Source organism: Anolis carolinensis, chromosome 5 (genome assembly GCF_035594765.1).
Source record: "Anolis carolinensis isolate JA03-04 chromosome 5, rAnoCar3.1.pri, whole genome shotgun sequence".
Taxonomy (NCBI): Eukaryota; Metazoa; Chordata; class Lepidosauria; order Squamata; family Dactyloidae; genus Anolis; species Anolis carolinensis.
Genome location: NC_085845.1, coordinates 45,003,908 through 45,020,525, shown reverse-complemented (window position 1 = coordinate 45,020,525; position 16,618 = coordinate 45,003,908). Strand labels below are relative to the sequence as shown.

At 37.5% G+C, this 16,618-nt stretch overlaps 1 protein-coding gene across 5 annotated transcripts in view; it reads left to right on the top strand.

Moving 5' to 3' along the window:
• The window catches only part of inpp4b (inositol polyphosphate-4-phosphatase type II B), a 313,356-nt gene that overhangs the window by 147,774 nt on the left and 148,964 nt on the right, over positions 1-16,618 (top strand). For all 5 annotated transcript variants that reach the window (XM_008111861.3, XM_062980903.1, XM_008111862.3 and 2 more), the window contains 2 exons: positions 3,597-3,715; positions 7,456-7,572. In XM_008111861.3, the coding sequence (XP_008110068.1) occupies positions 3,597-3,715; positions 7,456-7,572 (236 nt within the window). The remainder of the gene's footprint in view (positions 1-3,596; positions 3,716-7,455; positions 7,573-16,618) is intronic.

Here is a 16,618-nt window from a genome sequence, read left to right as displayed (position 1 = left end):
TATTAATAACTCTTAACTAAAAAGGGCTTAATTAGAGGTAAACAGTGAGGGTCTTCATGGTGCATGACATATACAGTATATATACACACAATTTTTCTGCCATTAGACTCTTCCCAGATGACCCATGGTTAAAAAAGGGACCATAACTGGAGAACTGCATATGTATCCATAATGCTTCTATAAACTGAGCCCCCCAATAAATAAGCATTTTTTGAAAAATAGGAAGTGACCCTCTTATCATATCAAGTTTTATTAGAAGTGACTGGAAAAGTCCACTTTCAGACGCCTTCCCCAGAGACATGGATTATTTCACAAAATTGATTTTTCTCCCTGTCTGAAATGTTTTCAGACTCATTTCATATTAATAAATTAGTATGAGTATGGATGTGAAAGGCTACAAACAACAAGGAGTACTGAATATCTTCATCAATCTTCCTTTTGTTTTTCATTTGGGAACCATCTGTTTGAACGTGCTTGACATATTGCAGACAAGTGGTGAGATCACTGCTGGAAACTGTTCCAGGCAAGACCTGCTGCAAATGCACTTGTCTAGGATGTGATAGAGCATTTAAACAAGCAGTCCCTATGGCAGGGCCTTTTCAGCTCAGCTATGCATTTGAATCTATCTTCAGTTTAGACAATCCGTTAGCTTCACTTGACTTATTGTGCAGCTTCCTAGAATTCAAACCGTTCCAATTCGTGCAATTTTCTGGACTTGGCAGCTTGCACTGAATAATAATGTGACATGCAGGATTTCTACTTTGCTCCTGGAAAGCTGTTATCAATCTCTTTCTTTCCACAGTAGCCCTGCTCTTAACTAAGATGGGAATGGTTATAAGACAGTAAAATACTCTTCAGTATAAAAGCAACTCTCGGTATAAAGCTATCATGTATAATAGAGGAACTCATTCTGTTTTGGTTATCCTTGGGGTAATTTCTGATTTTACTGTTTTGCCATCCATCCAACCTTGATGTTACCTATTAGCTCCATGGAGGAAGGAAACATACAATATAGCTTCCAACTTTTTATACTGACTTACATAAGGCATGCCAGGATGGCTTCTCTCTCCCCCTTTCCCACCTTGCTTCATCATCAGAATTAAAATATACAGGCAGTTTGGATGGTTAGTTGTTTTGAGCCTCGATGCATTTCTTACTTTTCCCTTTAAGAGTTTGTACCTCTTCTGTTTTTCTTAAGTTCCTAATCCTGACAAGGGCACTATTGTAATTCAAGCAGTATACACACATATTGTCTGATATATGGCCAATAAAAAAGCAGAATGTGTGTTACATTCCCCACTGATTTCACTTGAAAAGGTTTGTCCTTACCTATTCATCAATACGTATTGATCCAAAACAAGTTGGCTTCCTGTCACTTTATGTGTGTGAATTTAGATTGTGTCTTAGCTTGAAGAATTGGTGTGGAAACTGTTTTAATTGCCAAGTCAAGTTAATGTTCATAACTTGGCCAATTTGTTGTGACAATACAGAATAATTATATCACAGACAGCAATCCTTGACCGAACATTTTAAATTAGAACTGTAAACAAATATAGATTAGTAAAATCTGTAGTCACAGATTATTTTCCTGTTTAATTCTAGAATTTTATAGTTACATTATTTTGTATTTCCTTGAATATTTGCCACATCATATAAGTTATTCTTCGTTCTACTGAAGTTTGCATCTTATTTTTTAATGTATATACACAAAGAACTGGTAACTCAAGAGTAAGTAACAGTGCCACAAAGAAAATGATTTTTTTCCTGAAATTATGAACTGTATTCATGTAGGTTCATAGTTCTCTTATTGGTGTGTATGTGTTATAATTCAGCTGCTGAGTTTGAACTGAAGTCCAGTGCATTGTTTGCTAAAGTGACTTCTCGACTCTATTTTTTCCCTTTTCCTTTGTCTGTGAAAACCATGAGCTGCTCTTGCCTCCACCAGATGTGTTTCTTTTTGGTTTTGTCCTTTTAAGTAATCTGGTGGTGTAGGTGTTTTCTTCCCGCACTGTGTTAGGCGCTATATTTATGCCCAATTGACTGCAACTTCTTCTGTCTTGGAAACACACTGCAGACTGGCAGCCAGTGACTTGCAGACCAGCATCAATCCAAGTACCACCATATTTGAGCACATATTATACCAATCGGATAAGCTTGTGATTTGTTTTTTAGGGCCGAAGAAATTATTCAGTTTCATATATACCTTAAACTAAAACTCCAGCACATGGAAGAGATAAGGGATAGCACTCATTGTGAATTGTTGAAAAATTAATATCCTTTTGAAAACCTAGCAATATTGTTAATGATATCATTCATCTACAATTAGCCATTCACACAGTTCTAAGCTCTTTGTAACATTTGATTTTCACCTCTTAGTAGTAGAGTTCAAATGCTGCTGAAAAGTTGAAAAATGTAAGTTAGCCATGTAAAAATGTTTTCTGTATTTTAGCATGCAGAGAAAACACTTACTTTTAACACAACAACAGCTTTTTAACACTGGAATGGCCAGTTGTGGCAACCCGAGAGCCTGTTTCCTGCCTCTGTGTCCTTCTGCTAATGATAGGAAATAAAACAGAAATGGTGGGAAGTCTACCTTTTTTGTGTGTGTGGATAAAACAGGTATTTCCTGATCTTAATGAGATTGTGGGTACACATAATAAAAATGTGAATTGTTGTACCTTGAGCTTCCCAGGAAAGTCAATTCGCTCTTTTAGAAGTGGCAGACCAATGGCAGCTCAACAAGTCTCAAAGAATTGAGGCCCACACTTTTCCAATACTTGCTTTAAAAGATATGACATAATAAGAATCAGAGTTCCCCTATTGATGTGGCTTCAACATAGAGATTACATTAAGAAATATAACCCTGGTAAAAATGGATTTACAACTGCACTGCACTACTCTTTCATGGCGGGGGGGGGAGTGGGGGGGGTAGGAATTGGCAAGCCCCTGTCAATTGTTGCCATTGGTGTTTGCTCCTGATTTTAAAATGGAAGCTTTAAGCTGTGATTAGCCTTATCAACACATTTTATCATGTCAAGCTAAAGCATATAAATCAGCATAGCCAATGGCAGCATTTAATTTGACTTCCTCGAACAGTTAAATGCTATACAGTCTGTTAAATAAATGATGACTTAAGTTGAGGTGCCAGAGATTGATTTCATGGCAATTTATCTGAAGGCTATGATACATCTGCCAGGATGTTGGGTATGTGGGCTGGGGTATTAATGGATGTGTGTGTGTATTCAAAATGTATAGAAAAGGTGTGTGAACAAGAAGCCTGTCATGCATGTGCATATATGTGTATCTTTAGTTATATTCATATACAATAACTGAAGAAACTCCCCCGGGGAAGCCTTGTAAGAACTGTATAGATGGTTAGTAGAATTGAAAACTCCATTTAGCTTGCAAAACATGTGACTGCCTATTTCTCTAACTTACTTCCAAGAAACTTCCTCTGTTAAATCAGCCAAAGTCTGCAAAGATTTAAATCAGAAACAGAGCTCAGTCTTCCCTGTCACAAAGCAATATGTTTGCTGTGATTCGTTTTTTATAGAGATTCCCCCCTTTTCTCCCTCCCTTTCCTGTGCCATTTCCAGGATGTAAAGATCTTGTGGCTCCTACTCGTGATCGAAAACTGAATACTTTTGTGCAGATCACAGTGGTGCATCCAGGAGAGCAGAATTCGACAAGATACGCAAGCACAGAAATTGTGGAGGTGAGCTCCTTCTTTTGTTCCACCACCATTAGTCACCAAATGCCATGCTTTCTTCCTGTGTTTTTTTTTAAAGAAGCTACTATAAAGCAAAGCAAGAAGTTGTTGGCATTTAACCAGTGTAAACAGCTGCAGTGCTGCTGCCTACGAAAGTTGTGTTTCTGCAAAAGGACATAGAAGAAATTGCTTGGCTTTTGATATTTAAAAGTAAAGCCTTTGCGGAAACTATTGGTTCTCATTTGATTCAAAACAATCAAGCAAAAATGATAGAAGTGATTTAAAATATGGGATTTTGATGAAGAAAATGTTAGTGCAGAAATATGTATTCAGTGATCTGAAACACAATGCTTTTCTGTTCATGAAAAATGCATGCTCCACTTTATACTGATAATATTTATGGGCTTAACTTATTTCAGCAAATGTTGCATGCTGCGACTTCACCTAATGGCTTCCTGCTCTGTCTGTTCATCCAAATGCTACCTTGAGGAATATAAAGGTGATGCCATAGTGTAAAAAAGTTATATGTTATCCTGCAAAAAAAGTTTCACAAATATATATTGAGCGAAACAATTTAAAAACCTTGCCAACTTGAAACCATTTCCAATTTAAATAGGTTGTCTGATGCATCCAAGGAATGCTTTTGGTATGATCTGGCTGCTAACTTTAGGTGTTATGCTTTGACTCTTAAAACTGTAACTAAAGTAGCCTGTAAAATGGGATGGATTAGGACAGAGTGCCAGAGTGTGTTGTGCTGTATTTATTGAATCAGATTATTCAAGCAAAAATCTACTGAAAGGTTGTATGGGAATCTGGTTGCAATCAAGATATCTTGCTTTGCATTTATTTTCGATTATTTATCTCCCATTGGGAAGATACTAGTGGCCCCTCAAGTAGGTTTTTTTTTTTTCCGTGTCAGGAGCAACCTGAGTAGCCCCCGGTGGAGTAGTAGGTTAAAGCCTTGTAACTTGAAGGTTGGGTTGCTGACCTGAAGGCTGCCAGGTTCAAATCCCACCCGGGGAGAGCGCGGATGAGCTCCCTCTATCAGCTCCAGCTCCATGTGGGGACATCATAGAATCATAGAATAGTAGAGTTGGAAGAGACCTCATGGGCCATCTAGTCCAACCCCCCACTAAGAAACAGGAAATCGCATTCAAAGCACCCCCGACATATGGCCATCCAGCCTCTGCTTAAAAGCCTCCAAAGAAGGAGCCTCCACCACAGTCCGGGGGAGAGAGCTCCACTGCCGAACAGCCCTCACAGTGAGGAAGTTCTTCCTGATGTTCAGGTGGAATCTCCTTTCCTGTAGTTTGAAGCCATTGTTCCGCATCCTAGTCTGCAGGGCAGCAGAAAACAAGCTTGCTCCCTCCTCCCTATGACTTCCCTTCACATACTTATACATGGCTATCATGTCTCCTCTCAGCCTTCTCATTTGCAGGCTAAACATGCCCAGCTCTTTAAGCCGCTCCTCATAGGGCCTGTTCTCATGAGAGAAGCCTCCCACAAGGATGGTAAAAACATCAAAACATCCAGGCATCCCCTGGGCAACATCCTTGCAGATGGCCAATTCTCTCACACCAGAAGCTACTCAGGTTGCTCTCTCAAGTAGTGAATACTGCCGTGTCTCCACATTTGTAGAGGCTGTGGGTAGAAGATCCCTCCAAAAATGGACACGCATCAAATATAAATAAATGTGTGATTTTTTAACCTTTGAGAACACCTTTGCAGGCATACCTAGGTTCTATATCATGTTTATGAGGTAGACTTGTGCTGGCAATTGACAATAGAATCATGCTGGGTTACCTAGAAATGCCTAGGGAAGTGTTATGTCTCAGAATGTATAGGCCTTCCAGTGTGATTCTGTGGTCAGCTTCCAATGGAATTATACCATAGTATTGCTCTGGAGGATGTACAAATGCCTAGAGATAACATATGATTTCACTTGCATGTTTTTTGCTCATATTTAGAGCAGCAGTGGAGGAGGTAGCAAAAACAGCAATCTGTGAAATAGAATCCCCAAGTGACTCTTGGGGTCTAAGATTACCATTAACCAAATGACATCTATGCAGCTATAAAATGTGTATAATGTTAGAATTACAGTCCAGTCCTTGTATCCATGGGGGATAGGTTCCTGGACTTTGCTTAGATACACAAAACCATGATTAAATGAAAGAAAATACCATAGAATGGTGCTGGAGATCTATAAAATGCCTAGAGAGGACATATTTTATCAGATGTAGATAAATAAAAACCTCTTAATGATAGGCGGACCATACTATATTTTGTATAATGATTAAACAAATTACAGTGAAGCTCAGAATCCAAAAATAAGTTAATGTTCAGTGCAGGAACTGAGCTGTTAACCTAAGGGGGGAAATTGCATCTTGAGATACCAAAAAATGAGACCTTGTTGATATTGGTCCAATTCTGTGTAACCTGTAACTGGGGCAGGATCTAGACTGCCACATAATCCAGTTTGGAACTGCATTACATAGTTAGTATAGACCCATATAATCCAGTTTAACTATATTGAACACATTATATAGGTCTACACTGACCATATTTGCTTATTTAATTAATATCTCACTTTCCCCCCCAAAACTGAAATTAATGTTCAACTAAAATCTTTTTTAAAAAAGGTTTAAAAGCAAAAAGCTAAAACAGCTTGAAACATATTTAAAACAAAATTAACACATAAAAGCACAGCACACCACATTCAGAACTCCTTTCAGTACATAATTAAAGCACCAACCGCTTGCCTAAATAAAGAGGTGTTTGCCTGTCGACAGAGAGAGCAGACATGAACCCAATTGAACCTTTCATAGAAGGGAACACTTTCTGCCCTGGATTACTTTTGTTCCAGATCATCTGTAGCATTTTCTATTTTTTTTTTAGTTGTTAAGCTATATCATGCATGAATGCATTTTCCTTTAGTATTCAATATTATATATCCCAGAAAAGAGATGCTATGTTATGGAATAAGGAACCTGGTTAAAATCATATGTCCATATAATATAAACATACATGAACAATTCAGCCATGAGTCATTTTTTGGTTAAATTTATCCTTCTTTCCTGTTCTCTTAAATAAATCAAATATTGTTCAACTGCTTGAAGGTAAAGCCTCAAATTGCTGATAAATAGTCTCCAGTTTGCATCAGGGTCCAAATTTGTGGGTTTAAATTACTCCAATTTTCCTGAAGTTACAACTTTGCTAGTGGGAAGCCACTTTTTTACTATTATATTGATTGAACATGAAGATACAAAAAGATACAAAAGTCTCTGTATGAAAGTGGAAGAAGGAAACTTGAACGCTCTGGTTCCCAGGAAGCTATTTCTACCTCTGCTTAGTGCCTCCCATATTTTTAATCCTTTTGCATGAATTATAACATGTGACTAGTTAAAGAAAGTACATGCAGATTTCCATGGCTTCAATTATAAATGAATGAATGAATGAATGAATTGCTGTTCTTAATTAGAGGAGCTCTGCTGTATATGACGACATAATCGCCTGGAGCAGTTCGTGGTCATGAACTCAACTTCTGTGTTCTGTGAAACATTTCTGTGCAGTTTGAGAACTACTGCATTTCGTGCTTCTGGTTCTGGCAATCCAGATCTGTCTACCCTGTGTCGGAAATACTGCATTTGGAAAATCCCAAAGCTATTGTGCAGTTGACCATAATTGAAAGCAACATGGTTCACAGCTGCTACCTTGCTAAATCTGAGTTATGTGCTTGTGCTATGCAGGGAACAAGAGACCCACTGTTTTTGACTGGTGTGACGTTCCCACCGGATTACCCCATCTATGAGGAGACTAAAATAAAACTAACAGTCTATGATGTCAAGGATAAATCTCAAGACACGGTACGTTCCTTGCTGCTTCTTTTGGTAAACGAAGTTTGATATTGTCATTGGTTGCTTTTGATTCTTTGGCATTCTAAGTTTTCTCTCTTCTGCTGCCTTAGGGAACTGCAGTTTCAATTGTGTGAGAAAAGAAAGAGTTAAAATTGTGTGTGTGTGTGGGGGGGGTTATTAATGATATTTTGGCAACATATGGTATAGATTAAATAGGCAAGAAACAAAATAACCTTTTTAGAAGTCTGTTGTTTATTATAGAATTCTATTTGGGTAAGAATTGAACAACACTGAAGTCTGATACTGTTTTGAGAGAGAGAAGGGATAATAAAATTCTGAAATAATAATTCCCAAATTGAAACTCACATTGTTGATCCCTGTCAGTAGCTTTATAATTACATGTGTGTGGGAGGGGGATGCAGAGTTCATCAAGGAGGATTTTTGAAATCTAAATATTAGGAGTACAGTATTTTATTAAGAATTTTTTGTCAACATATATCCATGTGCTATCTTATAGTCTGTTCATTAACGTTAGTTGTTAGAGTTTTCTCCTCCAGCGCAAAGTTTGAAAGGACTAGCAATATGTAATTTTAATAATATGTCTTAAGCATTTTTATTTCCTAGCTTTGATAAAATTCAAACACATTTATTTTTTTAAAATAAGCAGGTAATTGCTAAAGTGTTATGATGGTTAGAGTGTGTTTTACACTTTATACAAAAGGGAAGTTACTATTATGCAGAAGCAACATTTCGTGTTGCTGTTTCTTTGCTAAAACAAAAGGCTTTTTGTTTGAATTTGCTTCTGGATTTTTGTTGCTATAATACTAGATTTTAAGACTGATTAAGGTCAGTTCTGTGAATGTTTCATTGTGGAAAAACATTTGATTCTATTTACCCACAAAATACTGTTCATTTATATTTAGCATGCTTTGGTTTCAGTGCCAGCACTTTAAATCACTAGAGCCAAAGTTATAATTTACAAAAGTACAATTATTTTTGCATTGCTAATACACTTTAAAAGAACAGTTACAGGAATAGCAATTGTGAACTAGCAAGAAAAGCCATGTGTTTAAAGTAGTGGAAGATGTGCTTTACTGAAAAATCTGTACTGACATGTCTTTTCACATCCCCAACATTTTCTCCATGTATTGCCATAAGCCATCTTAGATAGATTAGTTTAAAAGTTTAATTCCATCTTCATGTTTTTATTGTAACTCTTGTTTAGATATCCTTTGGCAACCTTGATTGAAAGGCAGTGTTGTAGATCATGATCTCTTGGTGACTTTGGTGATTTGCAGTAGATCAGCACTAGCAATGTAGGACTGAATTAAACTAGTATTATTCATAGTGGCTCGGATCTGTGTTTACATACAGTTTTCCTCAGTGTAAGGTTTGTAAAGTTCCATAGGTAATTGTTCTACCCAAGGCACCGCCATTGGCACCTGGCTTCCTTTAAGTAACATAGGACTTTTAGTAAAAATCCCTAATTCACTCAGTAGTGGAATATTATGGTCAAATGGCTTTGAAAAAACAAGCTTTTTTTCTTTTGTTTCTTTTGGAATATTGAGCTGAAACTACAACTCCAATGACAAGCAAAAATATTCTTGTGAAATACTGAGGTAGCTAACATTATGGATGAATGAGTTGCTACTGACAATCTATTATTATTTCTGTTTCACAGTCTACCAGGTGTTACTGGAATTTTGAGCCATGAATGATTTAAATTCTGTCAAAGAATCTAAGAGATATTAAGATATTGTCAGCTTATATGATATGTTCCAAGTAGTGGCACTTTTTCTAATTGTATTATTATGGCAACTTCTTTGAGATGTATTGCCAATTTGTTCAGGATTGCTTCCAAGGCATTTATCACCATTGGAGCCATGGTTGGTTGCTTTTCTTTTCTTGCATTGGACATTTTGACACTATACTACGGTTTTGGTAGTGTGTTCAAAGTGGAAACCGGAGCCATGTCAGCAGTCAGAGGTTTGCAATACAGTAGAGTTCTTAGGTGCCTGTTGTGTAGCTGTAGGGTGATGTCCAGAAAGTGAAATTATTCAGCTGATAGTTTCTGGTAGAGTGGAAATGGCTGAACTTCTGGTGGAATGTCTTGAGTGAGTCCTCTCCATGAGTCAAAATTAGGAAGGTATGAAGTGTATGTCAGATAGAAGAGAGGTTTCTGAGTACAGGAATTAAAGGGTTGAAGGATGGAGAAGGAGTATATACAGTTCCAGTGCCGTCCCGATATTTAAATGTGTGAACTAAACCAATGTATCTGTGCCTTTATGGGTAAAAATGTAAGAGCTCATGTCATATGACAAGCTTTCATGACTAGGCATGGAAATAAAAAGGAAGGTGGGTTCACCTTCCAGGTGCTGCAATTGAGATCTCTTCCTGATGCATTTACTCACATTTCTAACTATAAGTATATAAATTGATACTGCTTAGGATTCCTTTTTTCTTCATAGTTCTGTGATTCTTTAAGTACAATTACTTTCTAATCTACTTCAGAGAGCAAAAGGGTAGATTTCTACAGACTGGTACTTCTTTTACAGAGATCAGAGGTGTGAAAAGGGGGCTTTGTGTAGAGATACATAACAGCTGGAATTCATTAGGGACTTCTAAACTCTGAACTGCCATTCCCTTTTTGCATTCCCAGAGGCAATTAGTGAAAAGGTGGTAGAAAAGGGGATGGTGAGATGAAGCACAGCCCCTTGACTTTTTGGTCTCTTGGTAACAAGAAAAATAGGTCAATACACAAGTTGTTTGCAGAAAATTCTGTAAAGCAGAACAAACAATTCTCTTTATAAGTGTTAATCATTTTGCCATAATCCTAGCAATAGGCTTTCCTCATTTAGCTTTTGGTTAGTTTTCATTTAAAAAAACCACCAACACGAAGAACTAATTATTGTGGCAGTGCCCTTTTCTAAATAGGCAGAAGCTCATATTAAAAAACAAAGTAAAGAACGGTGTGTAAGGAAGCATTTAAAAGAAATGTTAAAGTCACTCCAAAGTTGTTTTTCATTTTGTTTTTGATTGATCTTTGTCATCCTTCTTTTGATGATGTATCATAGACCACCTAGTTCCAGAATCCCTTAGATAGCGTGTTTGTTGTTCCAGTCTCTGGAACTTGTTTCTTTTTTTTTTACATGCAATTATTATGAATCTTATTATGAATATTCCTGCTTGGTATTCCTTATTCCTTTCTTTCTTCTTTTTTTAAAAAATAGTTGAGGCTCAGATTATATTTTCTATGATACAGAGGACTTGAGTTTTGTTCATGGAAGCCTATGATTGGTCAAGAAGACACACAGTTCAGTTGCTATATTCGATAGCAGCTTGTATGTTGCTATTTTTTACTCTTCTCCTTTTGTGAAAGTCAATTTTCAGCTTTAAACTAGAATTTATTAATAAACAACTTCATGTATGTAAATACATTTTGTTCTGCATCATGTCATCATATTAATTTTTTGTTAATTCATTATGTTTCTATTCTCTAATATCTTCATCTAGCAAAAAAAAGTAATGAGTCCCCTTGGGGAGATAGGGCAGGATATTAATAATAATAATAATAATAATAATAATAATAATAATAATAATAATAATCCCAATATATGTATAAAATCTCTTTTACCTTCCTTGAAAAACAACTTGTAGCTTTATTTAGGCTTTATTTAAGGCCACACAGTCTACTGGGAAAATAGAATATTGGCATGCACTGTGCTCTTCTCTTCAGCTGAATAGAAACATAAGACATGATATAAATAAACTATCTTGTGGTTTGAACACACAAGAGGAAGAAATGAGTTTTGGAGTGATGCATTGAGTCATTGTGTGGAATGTTAGAGTTAAAAGCGAGCATTTCTGTGTTATGAAAGATTTGTTGGCTAACCTACTAGAATTACTCATCCCAGGTCCATGAACACCATATTAAAACAAATACTTATGATAACAAAACCATGTGAAAATACATAGTAGAGATTACACCTCATAGCCGTATTTTAAAAGTATTTTAAATACATTTCTGGATCAAAGGCATACACAAACACTATAAAAGATTGTGACAAGTCTGATGTGGCAACTACATGATAATATATTAGGGTTAGGGAGATGAGATGTCATAACAGAAAATACTTCTCTCTCTCTTTGGAGCAATGCATAGTAACCGCTATCGAATATTGAGCCATGCATTGCAATTCCTGAAAAAGATGAATTTTCTAGTGAAGAAACATATCATAGTGGAACTAAAATTTTACTGTACTTCACTTCTTTTAAATCTATATCACAAATATTTTAATCACAATTATTTTTTAAAAAATGACATAAAAGTAATCAATAAATGTCCACCAGTTCTCTTCAAAGGCTGTTGGACTGTTTTGAAGAGTATTTTGGCAAAAAACAAACAAACCACCAACCCTAGCTTTTTCACTAAATACAGCTATTTATTATGTAAATTTCCTAAATTAGGAAATATATGAAGGGAGGGGAGATAGTTATTTCCATATACCTAGTTGATTAATTTTGGAAGGAATATGTTTTTATTCATGAAATCTTGCAATCAGCACATTTTTAAAGCGCACACTAAGGCACCAGATCCTGTCTGATCTTGGAAGCTAAGCAGGGTCAGCCCTGGTTAGTACTTTGATGGGAGACTGACATCACATACCCCATACAATTTTTCAGAGAAAGGAACTGAGTATTCTCTGCCTAAGAAAACCCAACAAATTCAGGGGGTCACCATAAGTCAATAGGGATTTCAAGGCACATACACATAGAAAGTGAATGGATGAATATATGTCTCATGAAGTAGTACAGTACTATTGGATATAAAAGAGATGTGCTGATACAACTCTGTTAGGCAGCATTTTATATCAGAATAGTTAGATTCCATAGCAAACCAGTCCATACGCCAAGAAATAATGCCTGACTGCTCACTGGATGAAAGGATATTAGAGGCAAAGATGAAGTACTCTGGCCACGTAATGAGAAGACAGGAAAGCTTGAAGAAGATAATGATGCTGAGGAAAATGGAAGGAAAAAGGAAGAGGGGCCGACCTAGGGCAAGATGGATCTTTGAAGGGACTGACTTGACCTTAAAGGAGCTGGGGGTGGCGATGGCTGACAGGGAGCTCTAGCATGGAATGGTTCATGAGGTCACGAAGAGTCGGAAGCGACTGAATGAATAAACAACAACAAAAGGGGAAGCACTAGAGGTTTGTATTTTTAACTTGCTCTGGAACGCCTGATTTCTCATTACACTGAACTTGGAAAATAGCTGGGAAGAGGGGCACATGTTGCAAGGAGATGACTGAAAATATTTGTCGAGTTATTAGTCTTACAATTTGTGGTTAGATGTCAAGTTTATCCATGCCTGACATGTGACATTTTTTCTGTGACCCAAGGTTGCCTTTCAGCTAAGTTACAACAGAGCAACAAAGCAACATCTTATTTGCGAAACACAAAGGGAAGAGATTTGAACATGTCTAAGGTCCCAATATGCATCTTTAGGGAAATAAATGAGGATAATTAGGTGTTTGTAAGGTCTGGTTACTGTATTCTGTTTACAATCTCTGGAGGTAGATTTAATCTGGAAATGGCCATCTGTCAGGGGTACTTTGTGCTTTTCCTGCATGGCAGGAGATTGGACTGGATGGCCCATATGGTCTCTTCCAACTCTATGATTCTATGTAAAGTATGTATTGGTAAAATGTTTGAGAGCTAGTGTGGCATAGTGATCTGAGCATTGGGCTATGGCTCCAGAGACTAAGGTTTGGCCATGGAAGACTACCAAGTGACTTTGGGCGGGTCACACACTCTCATGCTTAGAGGAAGGCAAAGGCAATCCCCCTCTGAACAAATCTTGCCAAGAAAGCATCATGATAGGGTCTCAGAAGAAGGGTTAGCACTAGGAGGTAAGTACAGTAGAGTCTCACTTATCCAACGTTCGCTTATCCAACGTTCTGGATTATCCAACGCATTTTTGTAGTCAATGTTTCCAATATATCGTGATATTTTGGTGCTAAATTCATAAATACAGTAATTACTACAAAGCATTACTGCATATTGAACTACTTTTCCTGCCAAATTTGTTGTCTAACATGATGTTTTGGTGTTTCATTTGTAAAATCATAACCTAATTTGATGTTTAATAGGCTTTTCCTTAATGCCTCCTTATTATCCAACATATTCGCTTATCCAACATTCTGCCGGCCCGTTTATGTTGGATAAGTGAGACTCTACTGTATTTCAAGGCTCTGCTTTAATCTACTTATTGCCTTGCAGATAGTTTTTTCAGTACTTTTCTAATTCATTTTAATTTCTGGTTTTGGATATTGTGTTTGTTTGCAATGAAACCATTTGTATTCCCTTAGTGTATTCACTGGTCTTGTGCACTTGTATAGAATCACTGTCCATTCCTGTTTTTTTCATTCGTAACGCCCCATTTTCATTCTCCTCTCCCGAAAATGGGTGCCTTTCTGAATGAGCTTTTTTGTCCAAGGTCTGAAGAAATTAACATTTTTGGCCCATTGGCAGCAACGCATCAGGGCTTACAGCTGAGCACCAAGTAAGAGGCGCTTGACTATATACCCTGGCGCTTGACTGTAGGCCCTTGGCTCTAGGCCCAGCCAAGCGCCGAGCAAGAGGCGCTGGGTGCTTGGCTGTAGGCCCTGGCGCTCAGCTGTAGGCCCTCGGCTGTAGTAACAGGTACTCAGCACTTGGCTGTAGGCCCTAGCAGCCGCTGGCGCATTGGACCTACTCACCACACACACACACACACACTCTTTGAAAAGAGATAATGTGTGTGGTGAGCAGGCCCAAAGCATCTGCATCTGCCAGGTCCTGCAGCCAAGCGCCGAAAATCAGCCAACGAAACAGCTACCATTCCCACTTTTCTTTCGTTTCACTGACATTTCAGTACCGGAGGGGTTGTACCATTTTGTGCCTTCCGAATGAACGAAATGGTACAAAACCATGAATTAAACAGATGAGACGGTAACCAGGCCCATGACTAGTATTCACACAGTGCTGGGTTCTTGTACAATTAAATGATAAATTTCCCTCACCTCTATTCCCTTTCATTCTTCCTTCTCACTTCCATTTTCTTGCTACGTCATATTTTGTTTTCTATCATTCATTACCTCTGTTTCAATGGATCCTATTTTTAGCATTTGGTATGTTTTAAGCCAGTGTGGTCCAACCTTCAGTTACCCGAGGACCAATCAAACTTTAGTATAGGAATGTGAGGGTCAGAGACATTCCAGAAAGAAAACGAATTACATAATTAATATTGAATTACATAATTAAAATACCAATATTGAATTAAATAATTAAAATATTTTTTCCAGTAAGAAGGACAAGGGTCAACAACAATGTATTGATGGGCTGCATGCGGCCCGTGGCCCGTGGGTTGGACCACACTGTTTTAAGCTATAAATCTGGTAGCAAAAGGTTCAGTCAGTGAAACCCTTACCCATCCCTATGGCTTGGCTACTGAGAATCTGCAAGGGTCAGTGTAATGTGTGGCACTGTTTCAATGATCTTGAATCGCACAAGTCCCTCAACTACTTTCATTCTTTTCTGAATCTTTGCTGCAAACATTTCACATCTAATGTGAAAAAGAGACAGATAATAAAATGAAAAGTGCATATGTCACTTTATTTCAGTGTTAAGAGATTTAAACAAGGAAGTTTAATATAGAGAGTGGAGAGATTTGTTAGATACCTGATCTTTTAAACTAGATATGCCAGTGGGTGAGTTTGGAATTTCTGCCTGCAACATGTATTCTGCCTTTGACCTTTTCAGACCATACTTCTGAAAGGATGTAACTGTGCAGAGAAAAGTTCTGCATGTTTCAAAGTTATTCAGAGCATTTGCGATTTAGAATTTTTTACTTTAATTCACTGACTACTCTTTGTAGCCATCCACCTATTGCTGCCCATGCAAAGCCCTGACCTATAATTGAAATAAATATGTTATTCCTCACTAACATTTAACACCTTTCCTTATTATTCTTTAACTAACAAGGAGTTTCAAGACTGAGTGAACAATGTATGTATTGCCAGGGAGGAGATTGGAGACATGAAGTGCAAATCAGTCACAAAACATATTGTACAGGCTGCAAGATTAAATCTTATGCTTTAAGACTGCCTTTCCTAGCCAGACAATTTCCAGACATATTATCTCCAGATAACAATTGTATTATGGACTTTATGTTTTCTTCAGGAAAAAAAATGAGATCCAGGAAAGGCAATTTTAAAACAACACTTCTGAAAGACCCCTTTTGAGGAAGCCAATAAGCAAAGTACACTTTGAGGACAATGGGGGAAACCTTCATGACATTCTCTGACTTCCAGTCATCATTTTGTCCAGTTTTGTCTCTAATGTATGCAGAAATCTGTCTCTCAATCCAGAAAAATCATATGGAAGGACCTATACTCATGCCCCCAAGCAGTCCAAAATCCGGTACTATCCCCAAATACTATTGTTTACCTAGGCAGTTCCTGTCAATGGCAGCACTCTGTCCTTCTCAGTTTGACACCAACAGAAAATGGGCTGAACTATCATTAAAGTAAGGCATGCAGGGAGTCTGAAGCTTATTTTAAAATTTTAGTGAGGGTGAATGCATGCTACTGGATTTGGGTAGTTTAGTAGCAAATTTTGTCATCCCTACATTACAAGCTTCATCAGACAGTATTGATGAGGCAAGAGTTGAAGGAGAGAGCTGTGTGCCACATGGATTACTAAGCAAGGTTCAAGTGTGATGTAACAGTTTCAGCACATACGTTGAAGAAGAAGTCAACTGGCAGCTTGTTTAGCTTTTATACGTGGAATGAAGACGGGAACTATCATTTTGGCTTTAAGCAACAAAATACTTGGGGCACAATGTTAGGTCAGGGAACTTCTCCCAAAGTTGTTCATCTGCCATAGAACTCATGGTTGTATTGACAATTAGAATTGTAAAAGGTCTAGTGTATTTCAGGAAATAGAAAGAGATAGCAAGTATTTCCAATGCACCTTCCAAGTGTGAAGATTGGCCCACTTTTTTTCCAGCACT